This window comes from Labeo rohita, chromosome 11 (assembly GCF_022985175.1).
Source record: "Labeo rohita strain BAU-BD-2019 chromosome 11, IGBB_LRoh.1.0, whole genome shotgun sequence".
Taxonomy (NCBI): domain Eukaryota; kingdom Metazoa; phylum Chordata; class Actinopteri; order Cypriniformes; family Cyprinidae; genus Labeo; species Labeo rohita.
Window position 1 is genome coordinate 24,402,180 of NC_066879.1, and position 27,919 is coordinate 24,430,098.

Below are 27,919 nucleotides of genomic sequence, written 5' to 3' on the forward strand. Positions count from 1 at the left end.
GACTATATGTAAACATCTTTTATGTAAAATATCTTACTCAAGACAGTACTAAATAAGAGCTCCCTTATTTTGTTACAATTATTCACATTTCAAACCATTTCCAAACTAATACTTTTATTTAGCAAGGATGCTTTAAATTGATGATAAAGACATTTATAATGTTACAAAAGTTTTTATTTCAGATAAATGCTGTTCTGCTGAACTTTCTATTCATCAAAGAAACCTGAAAAAAATATACTCAGCTGTTTATAATATAATAATAATAATTATTATTATTTTCTGAGCAGCTTCAAACATTCACTGATGCTCCAGAAGGAAACACGATGCATTAAGCGCAGGGGGGGTAAAAACTATTTGAATTGAAGATCAAGGTAAATTGTACTTAATTTGTCTTCTGGGAAACATGCAAGTATCTTCTGTTGCTTCCGAAGGGCAGCACTACATGGGAAAAAATATATATTAAAAAAAAAAAAAAACTGAAAAATCTTCAAAAGTTTTCACCCTCCGGCTATTAATGCATTGTGTTTCTGGAGCATCAGTGAATGTTTGAACCTTTTTTAATAATGTTTGAGATCATTTCCACAGATTCTGCAAGGGGTTTCCAAACTTTCACATGCCACAGCATTAAATATGAACAGGCTGAAATCATTCATGCTCTGCGCAACAGTTGTAAATGACTGCCCCGCTAGAAAAAAAGCAATAGAAACAGAACTTACACTACAAATACCATTACAAACCACCAACCATTAAAACCATTAAAATGGTTTTCTGTGGTGTTTTGGGACATATTCTATTAGGATTTAGTGGTTTTAGCAAGCCACCAATATAAGGCGACCATTTACCAGTGGAAACCCACAGGTCCATTAGACTATAGTTTCCATTAAAACCAATACAATTACAATTATAACCAGTACAACTATTACAAATTCTGCGGGTTTTTTTTCAGTAGGGTGAATAAACTGTTTCTTATGCATGTGACCTACAGACAGGTGGTGAGAAAGACACTCTATGCCCTTTTTGTCTGTGTCTGTCTAGTATGCTGGAGGCTATAAATAGAGCAGCTTTGCGGGTTAAATCCTCATTGTCAACACTAACTACGGCGTCGCTGCCCAAAGAAGGATTGGAAGGAAAGAGACCCACTGAATTGCCAATTACAGTAATTTCAGTCATATCTGAACGCAGGTATTCACATTAATCTGAGCAAGTACTGTGTTAAATTCAGTGACCGGAGAGAATTCACGATCAATGTTTTCCCTCAGCAGTGAAATGAATGACAATTTGTGTGCAGCTAAACACTGACATCTGCAGGGCATGACGTGAACTGCACTTAAGTGGACTTGTGTCGTCATCAATGTGTGACTAAAATGGGTGAAAGGTGTTTCAGTCAGTCGTCGGGTGATTGGGGTGAGTATCAACGTTGAAGATGAACCTGAACAAACTTTTTGTTTTGTCAAGATCGGCAAATCTTGGAAGAAATTTGTTTGCTGTTCGAGTTGCTCAAAAAGGAGATTGTCTGCATCGCTTTCAGTCGCGGCGCTTCATTAGATCCAGTGCGAGGAGTTTGGCATATGCCAAAGATCTTTTCCTGGGCAAAGTAAACAAGGTATTGTCAACAAACTGCAGAATAATGTATTGTATTATTGTGTGTACATATTTGACATACATATTAAATACGACACCACTTGAGCAAAGGTCAAGCCGCTGTGTAATAAACATTGGCGACGATAATGTTCATAATAATTGTTATTACAGTGGATGGGTTAATATTATAGATAAGACTGCGATGTTATATTAAAACTATATGTACATCTTTCAGGCTGAAGTCTTCCCCTATCCAGAAATAACCAATGAAGAATTAGAGGAGCTAAACCAACTTGTTCAGCCTGTGGAGAAGTTTTTCAGTGAAGACGGTGGGTACAAAACAACCGTGTATTATTGTATTTTTGTTTTATTATTGCGGGATTTCTGTTCATTATCGTGTCATTTATATACACTCAGTCAAAAGTGTTTGAACAGTAAGATTTTAAATGGAAGAAATTAAAGAAACTAATACTTTTATTTAGCAAGAATGCTTTAAATTGATGATAAAGACATTTATAATGTTACAAAAGTTTTATTTCAGATAAATGCTGTTCTGCTGAACTTTCTATTCATCAAAGAAACCTGAAAAAAACTAAACTATTTGAATTGAAGATCAAGGTAAATTGTACTTAATTTGTCTTCTGGGAAACATGCAAGTATCTTCTGTTGCTTCTGAAGGGCGGTACTACATGGGAAAACAATATATTAAAACAAAAAAATTGAAAAATCTTCATCCTGTTCAAAAGTTTTCACCCTCCGGCTATTAATGCATTGTGTTTCTGGAGCATCAGTGAATGTTTGAACCTTTTTTAATAATGTTTGAGATCAACTTTCTATTCATCAAAGAAACCTGAAAAATATACTCAGCTGTTTTTAATATAATAATAATAATAATAATAATAAATATTTTCTGAGCAGCAAATCAGAGTATTAGAATGATTTCTGAAGGATCATGTGACTGGTAATGATGCTAAAACTTCAGCTTGGAAATCACAGGAATAAATTACATTTTAAAATATTCAAATATAAAGCAGTTATTTTAAATGGTAAAAATATGTACAAATTTTACAGTTTTTGCCGTACTTTGGATCAAATAAATGCAGGCTTGGTGAGCAGAAGGGACTTTAAAAAACTCCTTTAAAAAACATTAAAAATCTTACTGTTTAAAAACTTTTGACTGATAGTGTATATTATATTGTATTATATTACACTGACATGCATTCATCTACTCTTAGAAGAATGCAATGGATTCTGCTTGTGTGATTAATTTTTCCAATCTAACAGAGCATTTTTCATTAAAAAAAAAATGTTAGCAAGGTAACTTTAGTGCATTAAATGTAATTAAAATTAAAAATTAACATTAATTTCAAAAATACTTTTGTTCTTGAGTGGAAGCAAGGAAATCTGCTGTAAAATTGTGAATTGTAAAATGTTAAATTTTCTTCCTGGTTAGTGAATAGCTATTATCCTGATTTTTCTGCATGTTATTCTTACAAATAACAGAGAAATGTCTTTTTTCTGTTCTTTTGCAAATATCACCGTAGTTGATTCTAAGAAGATTGACCATGAGGCTGTAATTCCTCCTGAGACTTTAAATGGGCTGAAAGAACTGGGGCTGTTTGGGATCCAGATACCTGAAGAATATGGTGAGACTGTCCTCTGACTTCATACGAGGGACAGTTTATGATAAACCATCCGAGAGTTTCATCTTCTCGTTTGCCTGTTTCCTCCAGGCGGTCTGGGCCTCTCAAACACCATGTATGCCAGGTTAGGAGAGATCACGTCTTTAGATGGGGCTATTGCAGTCACCCTTGCAGCACATCAAGCCATTGGCCTGAAGGTGAGCAAATGACTTTCAGTGTTGCATTGTTTTAAGTTTAAGTTCTGTGTTGATGGACAATTTACATAACAATTTCTGCTTTTTAGGGAATATTGATAGCTGGAAATGAAGCTCAGAAAGCAAAATACCTGCCCAAACTTGCAACAGGAGAGCATATTGCAGCGTTCTGCCTTACTGAACCTGGAAGGTACATCATTTAACCTAAGATAAAAACTCCTTTTTCAAATCTGCTTTGCTATTTTTAAGTGAAATGTTCTCTTGTGTTAGCGGGAGTGATGCTGCATCTGTACAGACACGCGCCACACTGACGGAAGATGGAAAGCACTTCTTGCTCAATGGCACAAAGGTGATTGCCTCAATCAGGTCAATGTGTTTGGCTTTGTGAAGTTTTTTTTCATTGGATGATTTTAAGTAAATGTTTATGTTTGCTCTCAAGTTTTGGATTTCCAATGGGGGCTGGGCGGACATCATGACTGTGTTTGCCAGAACTGAAGTTGTTGACAAAGACGGTCAAAAGAAAGATAAGATCACAGCTTTCATTGTAGAGAGGGCATTCGGTGGTGTGACCAGTGGCAAACCTGAAGACAAACTGGGTATCAGAGGCTCAAACAGTAAGTTTGAGCTTTCACCTGCTTTTGTGCTTGAAGCTAATTTTGAAATGTATTTGTGATTCAATATTATTCCACCTTAAAGCTGGAGAAAACCATGGACATTTAAGATAGTTAAAATGTATTTTTATTAGACATTTATAATACTTTTTAAACTTTCTCTTTATCAAAGAATCCTGAAATCATGGTTTCCACAAAACATTTTTAATGAAAAAGAGCACCAAATTGAGCACCAAATCTGCAAATTAGAATGATTTCTGAAGGATTACAGGAATACATGACATTTTAAAATATATTTCACTACCAGTCAAAAGTTTCTGAACAGTAAGATTTTTAATGTTTTTTAAAGAAGTCTCTTCCGTTCGCCGAGCCTGCATTTATTTGGTCCAAAATAAAGCAGAAGCTGTAAGCTGTAAAATATATTTTTACTATTAAAAGTAACTGGTTTCTATGTGAATATATTTTAAAATGTCATTTATTCCAGTGATCAAGGCTAAGTTTTCAGCATCATTACTCAAGTCTTCAGTGTCATATGATCCTTCAGAAATCATTCTGATATGCTGATTTGCTGTTTAAGAAACATTTATTATTATTATTATTATTCTCAATATTTAAAACAGTTGAGTACATTTTTTTTCTGGGGTCTTTGATGAATAGAAATATTCAAAGATCAGCATTTATCTGAAATAAAAAGCTTTTGTAACATTATACATTATACCATTCAAAATTATAGAGTAGAAATTATAGAAATTAATACTTTTATTTAGCAAGGATGCTTTAAATTGATCAAAAGTGATGATAAAGACATTTATGATGTTACAAAATATTTATATTTCAGATAAATGCTGTTCTTTCTATTCTTTCTATAACTTCTATTCTTCAAAGAAACCTGAAAAAAAATCTGCTCAGCTGTTTTTAACATAATAATAATAATAATAATAATAATAATAATAAATGTTTTTGAGCAGCAAATCAGAATATTAGAATGATTTCTGAAGGATCATGTGACTGGAGTAATGATGCTAAAAATTCAGTTTTGAAATCACAGGAATAAATTACATTTTACATAGAAAGCAGTTATTGTAAATAGTAAAAATACTTGAATTGTGATAATGTTTCACAATATTACTGTTTTTATTGTTTTTATGATAAAATAAATGCAGTATTGGTGAGAATCAAACCAAGTGGCATTTATTTCAGAAATTTAACAAATTGTTTTATTGTTTTTTTTTTTTTTTTTTTTTTCAAAAAAAGAAATAAATAATTAAATAAATAACGTGTATCTTGTTCAAATTTAAGTTGTATTTGGACACTTTTTTGCATGCACATTTGTAAGTAAAAAAACATCACAAAAATAGTAGGTTATATAAAACAATTAAAAAAATAAAACATTTTTTGTTGAAAATTAAGTTTGTATTTGGAAGCTTTTTTTGCATTTGCATTCACTGAATGTTTCTTCTTTCTTTTGACAGCCTCTGAGATCACATTTGAAGACACCAAGGTGCCAATTGAGAATGTAATCGGTGAAGTCGGCGGTGGTTTTAAGGTGATCCAAACACGCTGCACTGCACATTTTTTTAAAGGTAGTTAAAAAATATAGATAGTTCATCCAAAAATGAAAATTTGATGTTTATCTGCTTACCCCCAGGGCATCCAAGATGTAGGTGACTTTGTTTCTTCAGTAGAACACAAACAAAGATTTTTAACTCTAAGCGTTGCAGTCTGTCATATAATGGCAGTCAAAGGAATCCACGGCTTTGAGAGTCAAAAAAAACATATACAGACAAAACCAAATTAAACCCTGCGACTTGTGACAGCACATTGAGGTGTTAAGACATAAAACAATCGGTCTGTGCAAGAAACAGTATTTATATATTTTTTTTGTTTTTTTTTTTTTTTTTTTTTTTTTTTTTTTTTTTTTTCCTCTGATCCACCTGTCCAGCTGTCATGAGCGCGTTCACAACAGCCGGTGCGTGACACATCAACTTGCTCTGGCATAGTAGACGCATTGCGCTGAAGCAATTTGTCACGCGTATACATCACTCATTGTTTACACAGTGAGACTGTGGGTACGACGGCTACTCAAAATGGTAATTGTGCTTACCGATTTAAAAACTAAAATATTACGTTTGCTTGCGCAAACTCATTCGGGAGTGTTGACTTTTTACCGAATCCCAACTTTTGAGCCTGATCGACTGAAGTTATGGTTGTTTGCTCTTGTATGTGCCAGAGCACGTTGACGCGTCACGCGCTGGCTGTTGGATGTTGCGTGGATCAGAGGTAAAAAAAAAAAAAATAAAATGCTATGAATACCGTTCAGTTTCTGGGACAGACCGATTGTTTTGTGTCTTAAGACCTCAGTGTAATGTCACGATTGTCTGTGTATTTTTTTTTTTTTTGACACTCAAAGCTGTGGATTCCATTGACTGCCATTATATGACTGACAGACTGCAATGGCTTGAGTTAAAAATCTTTGTTTGTGTTCTACTGAAGAAACAAAGTCATCTACATCTTGGATGCCCTGGGGGTAAGCAGATATACATAAAATGTTCATTTTTGGGTGAATTATCCTTTTAACACTGATGACATGATGTTGTATTGACATGTTATGTGTACGCATCATCTTTAGGTTGCCATGAACATTCTGAACAATGGGCGCTTTAGCATGGGCAGTGCAGGTGCAGGGATGATCAAGAAGCTGATCGGTGAGAACATAAAAAAAAACACTTTATTTCACGTCCTTTAAAATTTCAGATGTATGCATCATTTTATTTTAAATCAATTTACTTTCCACATCATTCCAGAGTGGACTTCAGAATATGCATGCACAAGAAAACAATTCAGCAGGAGCCTTTCTGAGTTTGGAATGATTCAGGTAGATTATATGTCTTATTTAGTCATACTAAATGATTGTTATTTACGTAGTTTATTAATAGTCAGCATATGGTTTTATTTTTTTCTGACACAGGATAAGTTTGCTACCATGGCCCTGAATGCGTTTGTGATGGAGAGCATGGCTTACCTCACTTCTGGAATGATGGACCGACCCGGAGTCCCAGACTGCTCTCTGGAGGCTGCTATGGTCAAGGTACAGTAACCTGAGGTCATAATCACTTGAACTTTTCTTATAATAAATGAAAAAAGACACACTGGAACAATGACCCTCATTGGTGATTATACAGGTCTTCAGCTCTGAGGGCAGCTGGATCTGTGTGAGTGAAGCCCTGCAGGTTTTAGGAGGGCTAGGCTTCACCAAGAACTACCCCTACGAACGCTACCTGAGGGACTGCCGCATCCTCCAGATATTTGAGGTACAGAGCAACATGATGAGGAACATATTACATTTTGCATTAATGTAATATATGTGGGGGTTTTGCAAAGTCAAATTAGCGAAATCACTTTATTTGCTTTAAATGTACACTACCATTTAGATTGGTTATTGAAAAAAAGTATTTTTTGCTCACCAAGACTTTGACCAAGACTCACCCAGATTTTTTTTAATTCAAATTCATGTAAAAAAGATTTTTTAGATTGTGAAATATTTTTACATTTTAAGCTGTTTTTCATTTATTGTAAAACTAAATTGATTGCTGTTATTGTAAAGCTACATTTTCAGCAGCCATTACTCCATTCTGATTGTTCAGAAATCATTCTAATATGCTGATTTGGCACTCAAGAAACATTTCTTACTATTATCACTGTTGAAAATAACTAATCAATATTTTTGTGAAAACTGATGCATTTTTTTCAGAATTCTTTGATAAATAGGAAGCTTAAAAGAACAGCATTTATTTAAAATAGAAATAGTTTGTCACATTATTAAAGGCTTTACTGTAACTTTTGATAAATTTTAAACTTAAATTTGGCTTTTTTGAAATATAAGGCTTGGAAAACCCTTGAAGAGGTACTTGAAAAGTACAATATTCATGAAAGACAATGCATCTATGAAATAAGTGTTTAAATTTTTATATATTTTTAATATCTTTTCACAAAATTCAAGCAATTCAAAAAATAAAATACTTTTATTTTAATAAAACTAGTAAAAAAAAAAATGAATAAGACATAAAACTGGCAAGCTAAGCCAGTAGTTAGTAGTAGTACTGACAATGTTGTGTAAACATGGCTGAAGACGTGAAAAGAGGAACAGATGAACCGAATCAATTAAGTAAGTCATTTACGCTGCAAACGCTCCAATTGATTCAAACTTGTGACTTCGATCATTAATTTCAAGCAATTCACTAGCAAAAAAAAACAGATCAACTTAAAAGAGCAAATCATTTTGGAATTTAAACATTGTAACTATTTTAAAAAGCACATAGTGATGGATGAAACTGAGTTTTTTTGAAAGTCTGAATCAATTAAACCATTGCATCGCAAAGTGATTACTGTGATTACTTCGAAGTGCTCAAATTGGGTCATGTAACACAAATCATTTGATTTAGAACAGGACTTTGTAGCGAGTTCGTGAATATTTGAATTAGATCATAACTTTGCATATCACAAATAATTTGATTCAGATCGAGATTTCGGAGCATGTATCATGAATCATTTGATTTAGATTGGAACTGCGGAGCCGGTTCACAAGTTGTTTGCTTCACATTGGAGCACAGATTTGTGAATCATTTGATTCAGATCAAGACTTCAGAGCGCATATCGCAAATAATTTGTTTAAAAGATTTCGTAGTGGTTTCACAAATCTTTAAATTTATTTTATAGAAATAAATGAAACATCAAACCATTAAGGCAGTACAGTTATAAAAAACAAAACAAAGAAAAAAGAAAAAAAAAAAGTATAATCAAATACAAATCCCTAAAGAAAATTAACAATGGTTTTCATTTGAAAGAGAAGACATTGTTTGATAAGTGAAATCTCTGATTGAAGTCCTTGAAAATCAAAAAAGTAGTGCTTGAAAAGTCCTTGAAAGTCCTGGAATTTCATTTTACAATATATGTATGAACGCTCGCAGATAACTCATCCTTGCAGAATAAAAAAAAGAACAATAATGTACTTATTTTATTTGTGTAGAAATGTAACAATAGTTTATTTAAAAAAAAAAAAATTATATAACCACCAGGGGGCATGTTGTTACAAGTAAAGCTCCAGACATGCAACATGCAAAAACAATTGAATGTATTATATAATATGCTTTTTTTTTTTTTTTTTTTTCCTTTCCTTCTTTTAGGGCACTAATGAGATTTTGAGGATGTACATTGCACTTACCGGAATGCAGTATGCCGGCCAAATACTAACAGGAAAAATAAAGTATGTAAGAAATATAAAAACGTGTCATTCATAATTAGTTTATATTTAAATGTAAAACAGCTGCATTCTTTAACATGTGACATTGTCTTCTCTCAGAGAGATGAAGAAGGGAAATGTGGGGGTGGTGTTTGAGATTCTGGGAAAGAAATTGAAGGACTCCGTGGTGAAGACGGTGGACTTTGGACTGACCGGCAAAGATGGTGTTGTGCACCCCAGTCTGACGGTACAGAACCAGTGCTGCTTGTGCTCTATATAGCTGTAGTCTGTCATGATATAGAGTAAAGTGACACCAGTGGTCATAAACTGAATGTACGTCATGGTAATAACAGCAGCACAGGGATGTCCAGTAAAAGTCATGTCACCCTCACATCTGATCTTACCAGTTCTCCTGCCAGTCACATTTCATCAGGCAGAATCCTTCCTTCTGATCTCTCCTTTAAACCCGTGTGGTCGGGTAATTGAGCCCAGCTCGTTTTCAGAGGAGTGATGATGTCATCTTTCTCCCCGCAGGAGAGCGCCAAAATGTTTGAGCAGAACGCTGCACACTTCGGCTCCACTGTGGAAGGCTTACTGTACCGGTATGGAAAGGTAAAGTTTTGTGTGAAAATTTTTTAATGCATGAAGTTGTTTTAATTTGGAATTATTTATTTAACAATTTCTGAATTTAATTTTTCACACATTTTTTTACAGATTTTTTTTTTGTTTTTCTTTAACCACAGTTTGTACCTTTTTTTTTTTTTTTTTTTTTTTTTTTTTTTTTTTTTTTTTTAAAGAGTCCTGCAGACTTCGAATGATGGACAATGTCTTTCCAAAACTCTTTCCTTTTGCATAACAACAGATATTTATAGTAATCTAAGCCTCATATTCATCATTCCCATCATTCTCACATTTTCCCCACCATCAGTTTTTAATCCGAGTTTGTGCACATTTTTCGGATGCTGCCAGAAAATGAAAAATTACCATTCGTTTAACACGCACAGGGTAATTAGCGTGGGCCGTTAGCGCTGCTGGGACCTCGTCTCTGGTCCCTTCTTTCCTGTTGGGTTGAGGTAATGTTCATGTGTCACACAGCTGGCCTCACTTTCTCTTTTTTGAATGAACGTCTGTGTGGCCGTGCTATTGTAATCAGACTGCAGTCACTAGAGAGCTGCCTGGAAGAGCTTCAGATTTCCACGCACTGTTTTTCCTGTTAGAGCGCGCTATGTTTCATCTTCATTCATTCTCATTTATAGGAAACGTTTAAAGAAATAAATCCCCCTGCCGCAGTGTTTTTCCTACATGCAGTGTGAAATACATACTGTAGAGAGTCTCTTTGTGGGTATTACCGACAGCCTTGATTTGTCCTACTTTGAATGACCTATATTAACTGAAAAATCTTGATATGTGATATTGAGATGGAGTGTTTAAATCTAGATACAGACGAATCTGAAATTTTTATTCAGCAAGGGAGCTTTATATTGATCAAATGTGACAAAATGCTGTTTTTTCAACTTTCTGTTCATCACAGAATCCTGAAAAAAAAAAAAAAAAATGGTTTCTACAATACACTACCAGTCAGAAGTTTTTTAACAGTGAGATGTTTTTAATGTTTCAGTAAGCCTGCATTTATTTGATCCAAAGTGCAGCAAAAACAGTACATTTTTAAAATATTTTTACTATTTAAAATAACTGTTTTCTATCTGAATGTATTTTAAAATGTAATTTATTTCTGTGATTTCAAAACTGAGACAGAGTGTTTAGATCTAGATGGAGACAAATCTGAGAGCTTTATATTGATCAAAAGTGACAATTAAAAAATAAAAAATGCTTTTTCTTTTAAACTTTGTTCATCACAGAATCCTGAAAAAAAATGAATCACAATTTCCACAAAAATACACTACTAGTCAAAAGATTTTAAATGTTTTTTTAAGAAGTCTCTTCTGCCACCAAGCCTGCATTTATTTGAACCAAAGTACAGCAAAAATGGTAAAATTGAAATATTTTTATTATTTAAAAATAGCTGTTTTCTATTTGAATATATTTTAAAATGTAATTTATTTCTGTGATTTCAAAGCTGAATTTTTAGCATCATTGCTCCAGTCACATGATCCTTCAGAAATCATTCTAATATTCTGAGTTGCTCAAAAATATTTATTATTATTATTATTATTATTATTATTATTATTATGTGGAAATCAGCTGAGTAGAATTTTTTCAGTTTTTTTTTGATGAATAGAAGGTTCAGAAGAACAGCATTTAGCTGAAATAGAAATCTTTTGTAACATTATAAATGTCTTTATCATCACTTTTGATCAATTTAAAGCATCCTTGCTAAATAAAAATATTAATTTCTATAATTTCTTTCCCCCCCAAAAAAGAGAGAACTTACTTAGTCTTACTATTTCAAATAAATGCTGATCTTTGGAAACTTTTGGAAACTTTCTTGAACAGCAAATCAGCATATTAAAATGATTTCTGAAGGACCATGTGACACTGAAGACTGGAGTAATGATGCTGAAAATGTAGCATTTTTTTCACAGGAATAAATATTATATTATTATTATTATTATTATTATTTTGCTGTACTTTGGATCAAATAAATGCAGGCTTGGTAAACAGAAGAGACTTGAGAACAAAATTCAAATGCTGAAAATTCAAATGTTTAATTAAATAAAGAATTTAAAAAAAAAACTTTTTTGCATAAACTTTCCATATACTGATTCCCATATAAAGCATTTTATCTAAAACCTCTAATATTATTGTTTCACTTATCTGTTTCAGACAATCGTTGAGGAGCAGCTCGTGCTGAAGAAAGTTGCAGATGTGTTAATTAACCTCTACGCCATGACAGCCGTCCTATCCCGCACCAGTCGCTCCATTAGCATCGGCCTGCGCAACCATGACCATGAGGTAACGGACTCTTAAAACTTTACACACTGAGGTCACAAGGTCAGTTTCAAAACAAGCCTCGTTGAGAGAGCACAAACCGATTCTAAATAAAGGATGCCACAAGTACATATTAGGGTTACGATTTATTTACTTGACCCATTTAGAGGATTAAACTTGAAAGGATCATTTTATTTGTTTGTGGATGTTGCAGTGTGACAAATAACACGTTTCTTCTCAGAAGTGGGTTGGGAGGCTTTTCAGCTAAATTTTAATTTATAGCAGCAGAGCTGTTTTGATTTTGCATGGGAGAAACAATTGACGGAAACAATTTAATGACTTGTCATGCTGTGACTGCGCTGCTTGCTTGCATATTGGCTTTATCCAGCTCATAAAAAGGTTATACGTGCTTTTAAACCTGCATTTCATAATTTCATGTGGGTTTTTTCCCTATCATTTTTTCCTTTAGTTGACTTGTTCTTAGGTGAGAGAGTGTGAAATATTTTTGGCAACAAAAACCTCATAATCAAGGAAATTTGCTTGCACATTAATTCTGAAATCGTTAATGTAAACAGCCTTGTTAAATCTCCACTGGCTTTCAGGTGCTGCTCACCAACACTTTCTGCAAGGATGCTCATTTCAAGAACAACTTCTTGTTGACTCAGCTTCAAAAAAGTAAGTACAACGCACAGCTATAATTGATACCAGCCCTTCTCGTTTTATTGCATAGCAAGACAAAGCGCTTGCACATGTTGTAGAATTTCCTTCACAACCTTACAAACCATAAGTCAGTCGCTAACACTTGCATGAGCTCTTCATACTGTTCCAATTACCATCCGCCTAATAACTCCAGTCAATGCAATGCATTAGATCAGAGCGTTCAGTAAACGAATTGGGGTGTGTTCTCTCCAGATTCCCCGGAGAACAACGATGCCAACATAAAGAAGATCGCCGAAGAGGTCTTGGCCAAGAGGGCGTATGTTTGCTCACATCCTCTGGACAGAACCTTCTGAGATGGCTCTCGGTGTCCAACAGGCAACCTTGTGTCTCAATTTAACCCGACAAAAGTGAGAGGAACTGCTGCGATTATTAAATTAATATACTTATGTTTCTCACAATATGCAGTATTGATCGAGCCTCACTGTTCAATGTTTTAGTTCTTTTTATGTCAGTTTTCTATGACATATAGTGTCACCTAAGTGCGTCTTAACCCTCTGGTTGTGTTCGGATTCCTGTCACACTTGTAGTGTGACCGGACTCCAAACAACTGCTTATAAATCTCTCATTATTATTCTATATTATCACCAAATATTGGATTCATTCTTTTTGTCACCTTGTTTTCTTTCATTTAGGATTGGTTTTGTGTTTCTATTTGCATCTGATTAATCGTAGGCCTCATTTATCTGAGAGTAGGTACCTCGTTTGGAGTCCGGTCACTTTTGACCGGGAACACCACAAGTGTGACTTTGTGCAATTTTGTACAGTTTTGCCTACTTTCAGATAAATGAGGTCTATGATTAATAAGATGCAAATAGAAACACAAAACCAGTCCTAAATGAAAGAAAACTAGTTGACAAAAAGATTGAATCCAATATTTGGTGATAATTGTACAAAATAAAAGCATTTAAAAGCAAACTTCCTTAATAAACATTAAAGCACACTAGTGTGATACACAGTGCAAATTTTCATAATTTATCTCATACTGTGAAAATTATTCATAAAAAATTAATTCACTCAAAAAACAAGGTACCTTCTCTCAGAAGAATGAGGCCTGCAATTAATAAGATGCAAATAGAAACACAAAACCAGTCCTAAATGAAGAAAACAAGTTGACAAAAAGAATGAATCTAATCTTTAGTGATAATATAGCATAATAAGAGATTTATAAGCAGTTTAAGAGTCTGGTCATTTTTGACCGGGAACACCACAAGTGTGACTAGGTGAAATAAAACCCACAAAAAATTACGAAAATTTAAAAAAAAATTCAGAGAAGTACTTATACCCTGCGTGATCAAAGTCAGTAAGTTTGAGTCAAATGCGATAACATTAACTAGTATTTTTGGGAAAAAGAAAATCTTTTCTGGGTCAATTTGACCCGGACACAACCAGAGGGTTAATATTGGTTGAATGACATTAAAGGATAGTTCACCCAAAAATGAAAATTCTGTCATAATTATTCACCCTCATGACGTTCTAAACACGTAAGATCTTCATTCATCTTCAGAACACAAATTAAGATTTTTTTGATGAAATCCGAGAGCATGAAGAAAAAATTTTCAGGTTTGGAATGACATGAGGTTTTCATTTTTGGGTGAACTATCTCTTTAAATCCAAGTGATTAGCAATAACTTTAATTCACATGTAAGGTGATGTCTTTGTTGGTCCTCATCTCTATGATGTTTCTGCTGTGTTTGAAGTTTGCAGTTATCTTGGGTGTCTTTGGGGCTTCAGCAGGTTTCTGGAAGGAGTGTATGCTTTTCTCTTGATCTGTGAGTGGTAAAACGCTACGCTTGTGCAGGAATGAATGCGGCCTCCAGTAATCTCTGTTAAAAAATATGCACGTTAACATCAGGGCAGTTTAAAATGTGATTAATTTTTTCTCATTTCTGCACCCCAGAATGCTTCCAGAACATTCTGGGTGTTTGTTTCGAGAATTTATATAAGACGTGTGAACGGTTCGCATTCCTTTCCAAATTGTGGTGCACCAATGTAGCCTGTTATTAATTATTAAAACAGTACAAACTGAAACACAAGGATTATGTCTAACCTGAAGTGGAATTTGCTGAACTGGGACGAGTATCTTGGAATTGCGTTTTTGTCCCAGCTCAGGCTGTGGTTCTGAAACAGTCCAGGAGCAAATGGAATATTGGCCTCTCTCTCTGCTGAGCCGGTCTTTTCAGAAGGCTGGACCACAGAAATAACGGGAATAGGCTGAGGGGAAAAAAACGGATTAGATCTTGAAAAGCAAGTTGAAACGTTTTTTTTTTTTTAAAAACTCTCTGTTATAAGACATAACAGTCTATGTTTAAAACTGTTTTAAGTTAATCTAACAATAAATCTGATTTCATTTTCAAAATGATATTTGACTGTCATGCGTATTTTTATGTTTTGCTGTAATGTCATTTCAGGAAATTATTCAGCTTGTTGTTACTTTTAAAGCCATTCCTGGCCTCTTCAGAGAATATTTCATGGGCCTGTCCTTTAGTATGCCTTGTAGTTTATCCAGATCAGCTTTCTTCATGTGACATCTGAACTCAGGAACTCTTCCACTTCCTGTAGAGGTCTCATCGAACAATGTCTTCCTCTGCCACCTGTTGTACTGCGCATGTGCAGCCTGGAGCTGCTCCTCATGGAGTGGCTCTCCTAAACAAAATACAAGGTAAAATGTGTCCACTGGAGTCATGTTTCATACAAACGAATCTAGTGCCATCTTTCTTAGTAATTGATTGTACTGAAAATGACATTAGAGGACTTCAGAATTAATATTATAATACAACAATAAAAAAAAAAAAAAAGGTAATTATTAGTTTATATATCACTATATCTCATCTTCTGACTTTATTTCTCAGAATTGCAAGTTTGAATCTCAGTTTTTTTTCTTGCAACTGCGAGTTTATATCACAATTCTGAGAATAAAGCGTAAATTGTGAGTTTGTATCACGCAATTTCTCAGAATTGCGAGTTTATATCTCGCAATTATGAGTTTATATCGCAATTCTGAGAAAAAAGTCAGAATTAGCAAGTTTGTATTACGTAATTTCCTCGAATTGTGAGTTTATATCTCACAATTCTGACTTTATTTCTCAGAATTGCAAATTTAAATCTGAGTTTTTTTCTCGCAATTCCAAATTTATATCACAATTCTGAGAAAAATGTCAGAATTACGAGTTTATATCGCTCAATTCTGACTTTATTTCTCAGAATTGCAACTCTCAGAATTGAGAATTTAAACATCAGAGCTTTTTCTCGCAATTACGAGTGTATATTACAATTTTGAGAAAAAAGTCAGAATGAGTATATATCTCAGAATTATGACTTTCTTAGAATTGCAAGTTTAAATCAATGTTTTTTTTCTCGCAATTGCAAGTTTATATCACACAATTCTGCGGGGGGAAAAAAAGTCAGAATTTGCAAGTTTGTGTCACGTAATTTCTCAGAATTGCAATTCAAGTCTGACTTTACTTTTTTTGCAAGTTAGTTTTTCTCGCAATTACGAATTTATAATCACAATTCTGAGAAAAAAATCAGAATTGCAAGTTTGTATCACATAATTTCTCAGAATTGAGAGCTTATATCTCACAATTTTGACTTTATTTCTCAGAATTGTGCGTTTAAATCTGTTTTCTTTTTCTTGCAATTGCAAGTTTATATCACAATTCTTAGGGAAAAAAAATAATAAAATTATGACTTTCTTAGAATTGCGAGATAAAAAGATGCAATTACCTTTTTTTATTTTCATTCAGGAAAACAAGAAAAACAGCAGTGTGGAATGCAAAACACCCCTACTATAGTTGACTTTTCACTTAGTGGAAAATAATATATAATTTAAAAATATTTCCAACTCAAATCACTATTTCACGTCATGTAAATATTTATTTGGTGAGTAGTTAATAATAATAGTATGATTTGTTCATGTTCAGAGAATTTTACCAGCTAAATGGATGCTCATGGGGAGCTCTGGTCCAAACTCTAACGGGGGCTTGGCGTAAAGTTCAAAATCCTGATATCTGTGAATCCATGGCAACCTGGATCTGGAAAGCGTTGGCTTCAATTTGTTCCCATGGAAAATGTTTTCTCTCCAAGGCTGTGAACAAAAATGTTTAAAAGATCTGGTAGTAACAAATTAATGCTTTTGTAAAAACATAAAAATATACATGTTCAGTTGCTCAAATAGGAGAAATTTCTAATGATAACATCAATCTGTCATCTGTAAGGTTCACATTTTTAGGTGCTACACTCATGTTCAGCAGGGAACAATAAGTTACAGACTCTGAAAGCCTGATAAATCAATTTCAGGCAAGCACATGCCTCTAGATAACGCTGTGTGTCCCATGAGTCAATCAGCATTAGCCCTGTCACCGTACTTGCAACTAAATACTGTCTTAAGCTCTGGGGATCTGTAAAGAGGTGGGCAAGGGAGGTAAACATCAGTAAAACTCTATCTGATTGCTTAAGCTCTTAGGAATGTCCATAAAGTTGACATTGCACTGGGAGAGAAACATGACACAGACGGGGGGTAACGGCAGTATGGCATGACCTCAACGGCACCTTTTTCAGCTCCTCTATCCGAGCGTCGTCTGGCCGCTTTGGGTGCTGGTTAGATTCAATACTGCTCTTAAAACCTGGGTAAGAGAAGCGAATACAAGTGGAGTCCTAGAAAGAAAATAAATAGTCAATTACTTAAAGTTGGGCATTGACAAATACACCTTAAATATGGATATAATCTCAATCTGAAGTTCTAGGAACCAACAATCTTTTTTTATAGTTGAACATGATAAGATGTTGAAAATAATGCCAACCTTCAAAAATTCTCTGTAGAGTAGTTCTCCACCCTGATTGGGAGAGTTCACAGTTTGAACATTGTGGTAACCGATGGTTTGACCATCTGTAAAATTTGTCAAAAACACATTAGGCTTTGACTTCTGTAAGTCGCTACTCGCCCTGTGGATGTCTTCAATATTTCCCTGAAATAAAATGCATTTAATCAATTGCTAATTCAGTTTCCCTCCTTTCTGGAGATCGTTTGTTCATTCATTACCTGTATAAAGTCCTTCATATTTTTACCCTCATTCCGTTTCCACTGGAAATATTCTCTGTTGAAGTTGTCTAGAGGTGTGTAAGTTCTCTTTCTAATGTTATGATGATCAGGTATATCCTGAGATTGCTGTGTTTCTGTCACCAACCATAGCTCTTCTCTCCCAAGATCCAATCCAAACTCTTCGCTTAAGCTTTGAACCATGTCGGCTGATGGGAACAGGTCATGGTGCACTACCTCTTGAAGCTTCTTGGCTTGACAGATGTGGCTTATTCTAGAAGGTTAGTAAAATTTTCTTGAACAATATCTGAGAATTTCATGTCTATGTTTAGCAAATACCACAATTAATACATTTTTTCCGATCTTTAAAGGAATGGTTCACCCAAAAATGAAAATTCTGTCATTAATTACTCACCCTCCTTTCATTCCAAACCTGTAAGACCTTCGCTCATCTTCAGAACACAAATTAGGACTAATCCAAGAGCTTTCTGACTGTCCAAGACTGGCTAGTGATGTCACATGGATCATTTTATTATTACTAATATAAATTTTATTACTACCTTTATGGTCCTTGAACGTGTCAGTTGTGTTGCTGTCTATGGGGGGTCAAAAAGCTCTCAGATTTCATCAAAAATATCTCAATTTGTGTTCTGAAGATCGAAAATGAAATAAACCAAAAAGGTTTGGAACGACATGAAGGTGTGTAAAGACAGAATTTTCATTTTTGGGTGAACTATCCTTTTAATACTACTCTAAGTCGATTACTCTGCTGTCCTTTAGCTTAATAAGAAAACCAAGAAGTACTATGCTAGAAACTGTACGGCAAAAAAAGAGCTGCTCTTTGAGTGTAAGGTTTGCAACTTTACCGTTTCATGGCTTCGAGACAGGCATGAGGAACCGTATTTCTGATAAACACCAGCGGCTCCATCAAAATGTTCTCAAGTGGCTTCACAAGGCAAACCGGACTCAGGCCCATGTCAAGGGTGTCATACAGTCGCTCGGAGAAACTCAAGTCTGAGTTATACAGCACAGTCACCTGTTCCTCCTCATCGCCGTCCAACCTGGAAAAGATCAGATCGGTCTGTATGATCTTCAGGAATTTTTGCTGTGCTGCATATTGGTAAATGTTGTGCACATGTGGAAGTGTTTTAAATGATGACTTTCTTACTTCATAGGCACTGTAGTCCACAGTCTTCTGACTGCTTGATCTTTCAATCCTTCCAGAACAAAAAGGTGTAGAGCCTTATCCATCATATGAAATCCAGTGAGAACATTCAGCCTTTTGTTCTCTCCGTCTTTGGCAGTTATTTTATGACCTGACAGGACCCTTTGAATTGTTTCCTCTGGATAACGATTTAGTTGGAAGGCAACTGCGTTGATTTGTAGAATTTCTGATGTCAGTTTGGCTAAGACGGGAATGTTGTTATAGTTGAAGACATAAATGATGCGACCGAAAGGACAATCTTCTTTACTGTTGCTATTTTCAGGATGAAGGGTATTTGCTATCTCCACCTGGACTTTCAATTGGGCGTCAGCTTCAAGATAATGACCCACTGGCATTGCAACGTCCGAGGGAACCTCAGAAGAACTACTCCTAATGGGCAGTTTCAGCTTCAAGTATCTGCATCCTCTGAGAAGATCTGAAAAATCTAATTTTGCTATGCCGTATGAATCATGAAGTTCAGTGTCTGCTTTTAAGGCATTACGAGTACCCCATAAATCTTCTTTGGCATCACTGGGATCAGTCCCAAATATAGCTGCTGTTCTGGAGGGTTTTTCATTTTTTCTATCCCGATCATGCACTTCAATCTTCATGGGTGGACCTCTAAGAAACTCAAACAGCTTTCCAGGGCTCAACAGACCAGTAAAAATCACATTCACGTCCTTGAAGTTGATATTAGCGTTGTGCTCATGCCCTTTGGTTCTGTAAACAGGCATGTTGTGGAACTTGTACTGGCAGTAGACAGGAAGACATTTCGCCTATTGAAAGATGAATGTGATTATTCCTCATGTGTTTAATATGTTTATCCTACTAATCATTTCTGAAATGGCATACCTTAAGTACATGGAAGGGAACAGGAGATGATGGTAGAGAAGAAGCTGATGAAAGAGTGATGACTAGTGGATTGAGTTCAGCCTTCAGCTGCTCGGTTATAAGTGGCTGATTAAGAGTGATATTCCAGAATCCCTCTTTTACTCCTCCGGAACAGAATCCCAGGCGGTCAATAAGCGTCATACTCCCTAATATGAAGACACAGTACATGCCAGGCAGGTAGCTGATGTTTAGAAATATATACAGTTGAGGTTGAAAGTTTGCATACACCTTGCAGAATCTTCAAAATGTTCATTATTTTACCAAAATAAAAGAGGTCATACAATATGCATGTTATTTTTTATTTAGTACTGACCTGAATAACAAATTTCACATGAAAGATGCTTACATATAGCTCACAAAAAAGAATAATCGGTGAATTTGTAAAAATGACCCCGTTCAAAAGTTTACATACACTTGATTCTTAATACTGTTTTGTTACCTGTATGATCCACAGCTGTGTTTTTTTTCCTTTTTTCTTTGTTTTTTCAGCATTTTTGTGTATCTGAACCCTTTCCAACAATGGCTGTTTGATTCTGAGATCCAGATCCAGAAGGAAAAACAATGCATTAAGAGCCGGGGGGTGAAAACTTTTAAATTTGAAGATCAGGGTAAATTTAACTTATTTTGTCTTCTGGGAAACATGGAAGTATCTTCTGTAGCTTCTGAAGAGCAGTACTAAATGAAAAAAAAAAATTACATTTATCCAAAATAAGAAAAATGTACACATTTTCATTCTGTGCAAATGTTTACACCCCTGGCTCTGAATGCATCGTTTTTCCTTCTGAAGCATCAAGTGAGTGTTTGAACCTTCTGTAATAGTTGCATATGAGTCCCTCAGCTGTCCTCAGTGTGAAAAGATAGATCTCAAAATCATACAGTAATTGTTGGAAGGGGTTCAAATACACAAAAATGATGAAAAACCAAAGAATTTGTGGGACCTTTTTGTGTAGAACAGCAGGCAGTTTAACTGTTCAGGATAAGTGAGGGATTTATGAACAACTATCACTAAAAAAAAAAAAAAAAAAAAAACACACACACAGCTGTGGATTCAGGCAACAACACAGTATTAAGAATCAAGTGTATGTAAACTTTGGAACAGGGTCATTTTTATAAATTCAACTACTGTTTTTCTCTTGTGAACTATATGTAAATATCTTTTATGTGAAATGTCTTATTTAGGCCAGTACTAAAAAATAACATGCATTTTGTATGATCCCTCTTATTTTGGTAAAATAATTAACATTTTGCAGATTCTGCAAGGTGTATGTTAACGTCTGACCTCAACTGTATATTATATACACTACCTCTAATAGTAGTATGTCAGTATTACTATGGGAATGTCTTTTACTCCCATATCATTCAACATAGCTGTACTATTAATAAAGCTCATATGAGATTTCTGTCCTCAATGGATCATAGTTTGGCAAAATAATAACAGGATTGGGTAATAGCCTCCATGCTCCATCCAACCCTGCAATGAAAGGAGCTACATGTGATTTGTCTGGCTCGGCTTTATGGGAACAAGGCTAAAATATTTCCCAAGTGAAGGCTTTCATCAGGAGCTCCTGCTGGGGGTCTGGATGAGACACATCAAAAGCTAAAGAAGCAGTCGGTCGGCTTTGGCTGGTGCCATTCCACAGCCAATTAGAGGCTAAGTAGCAGGGACCCTGCAGGGAAGCCCCTTGCACAAATCCACCCCACAGCGCTCAGGAATAAGGGAAACGGCCCCTAAATGGCAAGCTGCCTCGCTAAAGTCATGTTCATGATGTATTATATAAACAAAACATTCGCTTACAGGAAACCTGTGTATAAGAGCCATAAGAGTGGGTGAATATAACAGCTGTTGGCTACTAATAGGGGTTTTTAGAGCATGAAATTTTCAGAAAACGCCCCAAAAGCTAACATAAGGACCTTAATGCAAGTATCTTGCTCTGCAAGAACATGTAACATGTAAACTTTATTTTCTCTTCTGAGGTTGCTAGGAAGAAACTACCTGCAAGGAGAGGAGCGAAACTGAGTTCCAGTGAGGCGGCCTCCTTTTCCGGTTTTACCTCCACGAGTTCTGCAATATCCTGGGTGGGTTTCTGGAACAGTGTCTTCTTAGTGGGCGATGTTTGGCTCTTTTCTATTGTTATCCCACTCTTGCTTGGAACTACATTGAAAAAGACAAATAAGGTGACCACTGACATGCTACTTCAAGAGTCATAATGATAAAATTATTTCATCAGGTGTATAAAGATATTTTAGGGTATTTAGAAGTCAGTATTAAAGGGATAGTTCACCCAAAAATGAAAATTCTGTCATTAATTACTCACCCTCGTGTTTTTCCAAACCTGTAAGACCGAAGTTCATCTTTGGAACACAAATTAAGATATTATTGATAAAATCCAAGAGCGTTCTGACCCTGCATAGACAGCAACGCAACAGTCACTCGTAACTGACACGGAAGAGAAGAAATTGTTGAATAAAGTTGTTGTTTTTGTTTTCTTTACGCATAAAAATTATTCTCATAGCTTCATAAAATTACAGTTGAACCACTAATGTCACATGGACTATTTTAACAATGTCCTTACTACCTTTCTGGGCCTTGAACGTGGTAGTTGCATTGCTGTCTATGCAGAGTCAAAGCGCTCCGATTTCATCAAAAATATCTTAATTTGTTTTTGAAAACAAATGAAGGTCTTATGGCTTTGGAACGGCATGAGGAAGAGTAATTAATGACAGAATTTTCATTTTTGGGTGAACTATTACTTAAATTCATCAGTCTTTTAATAGTAGATGGCACTTTGCCATTATTATGACCACACACACAACCAAACCTATGCATGTTGTTGTAAAAAAACAGTAAACGCCATCATAAATCTTATTCGCATACGGTATAAACATTAGCTTTACGATGTACCTGTGACACAGCAAGCCTCCAAACGCTTCCTATAGTCGGCTGGCACCAGATCTGTGCAGTTTTTCATAGATGACCTTGTTCTCAGGTTCTCCTTCTTATAGATAGCTCTCATCTCACAAACTATCTTCCTGATGCCACCTTTGAAGACATTTAGAAAGAACTTTGGCATTTTTAAATAACTGAAGATTTTTAATTTGAGAATGATCAGTAGAAACACTGCATGTTTGCATTGTGCTTTGTGCTACATCCGTATAATATTCTCACTTCTCACAGCACTGTAGCAGATGTGAGGATTGAAGTACCAGATCTGTCATACCTGTCGTAGTGAATTTCACAGTGTCATTTTCCTGCCTACTGTGATGTAAATATCTTTAAATCATTTAAAACACCTTCCTTAAGTACAGTTGAGGTCAAATGTTTGCATACACCTTGCAGATTCTGCAAAATGTTAATTATTTTATACAAAATGCTTATTTTTTATTTAGTACTGACTGGAATAAAATATTTTACATGAAAGACATTTACATATAGTCCACAAGAGAAAATAATATTGAATTTATAAAAAATGACCCTGTTCAATAGTTTACATACACTTGATTTTTTATACTGTGTTGTTGCCTGAATGATCCACAGCTGTTTTTTTTTTTTGTTTGTTTGTTTAGTGATAGTTGTTCATAAATCCCTCACTTGTCCTGAACAGTTAAACTGTCCTCTGTTCTACACAAAAATCCTTCGGGTCCCACAAATTCTTTGGTTTTTCAGCGTTTTTGTGTATTTGAACCCTTTCCAACAATGACTGTATGAGATCCATACAGACTGCATGATTTTGAGATTCATCTTTTTCACACTGAGGACAGCAGAGAGACTCATATGCGACTATTACAGAAGGTTCAAATGCTCACTGATGCTCCAGAAGAAAAACTGTACTATAAGAGCCAGGGGTGTGTCGGCACCAATAGCCTTGTTGGCAGTGCACCGACATATCCTGCAGTTATGGCTCGGGTGGGCCAAGTTCGAATCCCGCCTCCCGGCTCCTTCTGGAGCATCAGTGAGTGTTTGAACCTTTTGTAATAGTTGCATATGAGTCCCTCAGTTGTCCTCAGTGTAAAAAGATGGATCTCAAAATCATACAGTCATTGTTGGAAAGGGCTCAAATACACAAAAATGCGAAAAATCAAAAAAATTATGGGACTTAAAGGATTTTTCTGAAATACAGCAGGCAGTTTAACTGTTCAGGACAAACAAGGGACTCATAAACAACTATCACCAAACAAACAAACAAAAAAACAACAGCTGTGGATCATTCAGGTAACAACACAATATTAAGAATCAAGTGTATGTAAACTTTTTAGCAGGGTCATTGTTATAAATTCAACTATTATTTTCTCTCGTGGACTATATGTAAACATCTTTTATGTGCAATATCTTATTCAGGTCAGTACTAAATAAAAAATAACATGCATTTTGTATGAACCCTCTTATTTTGGTAAAATAAGTAACATTTTGCAGATTCTGCAAGGTGTATGTAAACTTTTGATCCTAACTGTAACTGGGTAAGCCAAATATTGTTTCCTTTTTTTTTCATCTACCCAAGACACAGTTCACTTAATTTCGTTATGCTCTGCTGTGTGTAAATGGTAGATTTTTTTAAAAAAATCTGTGAAATAGAGATGTTCAGACCAAATTTACAATGAAGGAAATCCTAATAGGTAGCAGAGTCAATAAAACAGAGCTAGATCGTACCCATTTGATCTGGATCCTCTCCAGACCTTTCCTGTGGCAGTCTGAAGGCTTTGGGTCTGTCATTTCTGGCTTTGAAAGACACTTTGTCTTTGCTGTCCCATACCCTAACGGTGATCTTATGGGAGGCCATTTTAATCAGGAGTTCTCTGGTGACATTGAGTTTTAAGGTCTGAGACCAGCTCACCCACACCTGGTTTCCTTCTCGCCAAGGCTTCAGCACCTTGACAGAACATACAGCACACGATTTCATGACTATATGGAGATTTGCTTTATTTATTTCGAAAGAAATAAATACTTTTATTCAGCAAAAACCTTAAATTGATCCAAACGGACATTTGTAACGTTGCAAAAGATCTGTTTCACATAAATGCTGTTGTTCTGAACATTCTGTTCATCAAAGAATCCTAAAAAATGTATCATAGTTTCCACGAAAAAATTAAACAGCACAATTGCTTTCAGCATTGATCATAATATGTTTTTGAGCAGCAAATCAGCATATTAGACTATTTTCTAAAAGATCAAAGACATTGATGACTTACGTACTGCTGCTGAAAATTCAGCTGTCACCATAGTAAAATATTTGAAATTTAAAGGTTAATTATGAATATACTTCATAATATTACTAATTTTGTTAAATTTTTTTCGAACAAATACACATATACACTACAAGTCAAAAGATTTAATTTGTTTTTTAAAGACATCTCTTCTGCTCACCAAGCCTGCATTTATTTGATCCAAAATAGTTTAATATTTAAAATAGCTGCTTTATATTTAAATAGATTTTAAAATGTAATTTATTCCTGTGGTCAAAGCTAAATTTCCAGCATGACTAATTTAGTCTTCACTATCACATGATCCTTCAGAAACCATTCTAATATGCTGATTTGCTGTTCAAGAAACATTTTTTATTATTATCAATATTTAAAACATTTGATTAGACTTTTCAGGATTCGTTGATGAATAGAAAGATCCAAAGATCAGCATTTATCTGAAATAAAAAGCTTTTGTAACATTATACACTATACCATTCAAAAGCTTGGAGTCAGAATTTTTATTTAGAATATTACAAAAGATTTCTATTTCAGATAAATGCTCGTCCTCTAAACTTTCTATTCATCAAAGAAACCTGAAAAAAATTCTACTCAGCTGTTTTTAACATAGTAATAATAATACATGTTTTTTGAGCAGCAAATCAGAATATTAGAATGATTTCTGAAAAATCATGTGATTGGAGTAATGATGCTAAAAATTCAGCTTTGAAATCACAGCTTTTGAAACCATTAAAAAAACGTACTGTTGTGCTAATTATTCCTTGTAAATGTTAGACAAAAAGTGTTCGCCCCTAAACAGCAAGGCGCACAATAGAAATCCAAAGAGGCTATTAACTGAAACTCTAAACCAGCTTTCTTTGGGTCAGCGGTGCAAATCCTTGTGCATAATTTATTACCATACACCGACAACACCAACAACTGTTTGGTTATCAAGTCAAAGTAGTAGTATTATTCAACATATAAATAATTGATCGTTTACAAGCTCTTGCTTACAATTACCCCTAATTAATTCCAGTAGTTTACCTTAGTCTCATTCGCCATGTAGAGTTTAGCCGCCAAGCCAAACATCACTAGATCCACTCTGGTCGGTTCAGGGTCATCAGGCTTCATGTTGTACTCAATGCAATAATAGCCCTCGGCTCTGGGGGCCTCCACTACCTCACTGGATGCATCTTTCTTTGTCTCTTTTTTTCTTTTCTCAGAATTAGCAAGATACTCCTCATGCTCTGTTGATTTAGGAAAATAAAGATTATTGTTATTCATGTTTTAAGAAAAAAACTATTTAAAAAAGACAATGTGAGTTTATTTAGTTTACTGATGTCAAGAAACAAAAAGTAAAATCCAGACCTAAGTCTGAATCACTGTGCATTGTAACAAAACCAATGCCATACCTTTAAAGATAGCTAATGCAATGCTGACTGTACAGGTGACAATGTAGCTGGAGTCTGTTGTTGATATTATGGTTTGTTCATCCTCAGGACTGGATTCTGTCATCTCCATATATGGATTTTCACTTCTGCCAGCATCAGAGTTTGAAGACAAATCTTTGAGAATCTTTGAGTCTTCAACACTTCTCTCCACGTCAGGTGATGCTGGGATGGTGCATTCCATTGTCAACTAGAAATACTGGATAGGACCATCACTAAAAAGTAGGCTACTATGATTAAACTGTATGTAATGGTTTCATATACCACAATGCAAAAAGAAAAAAACATGTATTTGTTTTATATTTAAAAATTGTTAAATAAGCATTCTTTTTTGTAGAAAGTTCATTAGAAGACTTACCATAACAGACAACAGGTTTCCAGCTTTCTCCTCACCGCTGCTTTTATGTTTTAATTGATCGCACAAGCACTGGAGAACTTTGTAACGTTGGCTTTTGTTATATGGAATGGTTTGCGTCTCCTTGACAACTAGAGTCGCGCGAACATAATGAAGAGCGCGCGCTGGTAAATAGGAAATGACAAGCAGCTCATGGAACTGTAACTACAGTCAACAGCAGTTACACAGTGGCCGATCGACATTCGACTCCACCGGCAATTCAAAGCTTTTGCTTACTAGAGGGCTAAAAGGAAAAGATTATTTCTGCAATGTCTAAAACAATTCCGGTGCTGCCTAAGAAAACTTTGGAGAAAGTAAACCTTTGTATTAAAATGCAAGTACAAAATGGCAAAGTTCACACCATTGCTCGATTAATTAATATGTTACATTGGAATATACTGTTAAAAAAAAATAATGGGATAATACATTTTGATTTAGCAGTAATTTTGCCGTAAAATACTGTGATTTTTATGCAGATATTTTTATTCATATATTATATATATATTATATATTTGTTTTGTTCTTTAGTTTGTTTATTGTATTATTTTATTTGCATTTATTTATGTATTTATTTATGCGTGGGTTACACTGCATATAGGTATATTTGCCATTCTTCATGAATATTTAAATTCTGACTAACTTGTATTTATATATTTACAAAACTGTATTGCTATTACTATTATTGATGTCAGTATAATTTAAGTTGCAAAGTAGATTTTAGATTTATTTATGTTTTTTCTTTTAGTATACACTGCTGTTCAAAAGTTTGGGATCAGTGAGATTTTTAATTCAAGGCTGCGTTTATTTGATTGAAGATCAAAAAGCAGTAATATTGTGAAATATTATTGCAATTTAAAATAGTGGTTTTCTATTTTAATGTACTTTTAAAATAGTA

The 27,919-nt window shown here is 34.7% G+C and overlaps 2 protein-coding genes across 2 annotated transcripts; one reads left to right on the plus strand and one right to left on the minus strand.

Moving 5' to 3' along the window:
- The first annotated feature begins 1,324 nt into the window (after positions 1 to 1,324).
- On the plus strand, positions 1,325 to 15,238 carry acad9 (acyl-CoA dehydrogenase family, member 9). Its single transcript, XM_051122021.1, has 18 exons — positions 1,325 to 1,603; positions 1,817 to 1,910; positions 3,126 to 3,227; positions 3,315 to 3,421; positions 3,508 to 3,608; positions 3,689 to 3,767; positions 3,858 to 4,032; positions 5,502 to 5,575; positions 6,659 to 6,734; positions 6,834 to 6,904; positions 6,998 to 7,117; positions 7,212 to 7,340; positions 9,213 to 9,292; positions 9,389 to 9,515; positions 9,803 to 9,880; positions 12,053 to 12,181; positions 12,760 to 12,832; positions 13,070 to 15,238. Exons 1-18 carry the CDS (start codon positions 1,424 to 1,426, stop codon positions 13,168 to 13,170), a joined length of 1,896 nt encoding a protein of 631 aa, XP_050977978.1. The 5' UTR covers positions 1,325 to 1,423; the 3' UTR covers positions 13,171 to 15,238.
- Positions 15,222 to 27,877, minus strand: cfap92 (cilia and flagella associated protein 92 (putative)). Its single transcript, XM_051122013.1, has 14 exons — positions 26,989 to 27,877; positions 26,595 to 26,845; positions 26,227 to 26,429; positions 24,653 to 24,872; positions 22,910 to 23,047; positions 22,001 to 22,159; positions 19,969 to 20,153; positions 19,081 to 19,892; positions 18,779 to 18,973; positions 17,916 to 18,186; positions 17,677 to 17,841; positions 17,426 to 17,530; positions 16,808 to 16,961; positions 15,222 to 15,520 (listed from the first exon to the last, which is right to left on the minus strand). Exons 2-14 carry the CDS (start codon positions 26,812 to 26,814, stop codon positions 15,294 to 15,296), a joined length of 3,054 nt encoding a protein of 1,017 aa, XP_050977970.1. The 5' UTR covers positions 26,815 to 26,845; positions 26,989 to 27,877; the 3' UTR covers positions 15,222 to 15,293.
- Between the last annotated feature and the right edge of the window lie 42 nt (positions 27,878 to 27,919).

Excerpts from the sequence above, each read along its gene's own strand:
- acad9 (XM_051122021.1), top strand. The coding sequence starts at position 1,424 with ATGAACCTGAACAAACTTTTTGTTTTGTCAAGATCGGCAAATCTTGGA. Across the intron at positions 3,422-3,507 it reads ATCAAGCCATTGGCCTGAAG|GGAATATTGATAGCTGGAAA; the intron begins GTGAGCAAATGA and ends TCTGCTTTTTAG. Across the intron at positions 9,881-12,052 it reads TACTGTACCGGTATGGAAAG|ACAATCGTTGAGGAGCAGCT; the intron begins GTAAAGTTTTGT and ends TATCTGTTTCAG.
- cfap92 (XM_051122013.1), bottom strand. The coding sequence starts at position 26,814 with ATGGAATGCACCATCCCAGCATCACCTGACGTGGAGAGAAGTGTTGAA. Across the intron at positions 26,430-26,594 it reads TGCATTAGCTATCTTTAAAG|AGCATGAGGAGTATCTTGCT; the intron begins GTATGGCATTGG and ends CTAAATCAACAG. Across the intron at positions 20,154-22,000 it reads TTTCGCTCCTCTCCTTGCAG|GGAGTATGACGCTTATTGAC; the intron begins GTAGTTTCTTCC and ends TCTTCATATTAG.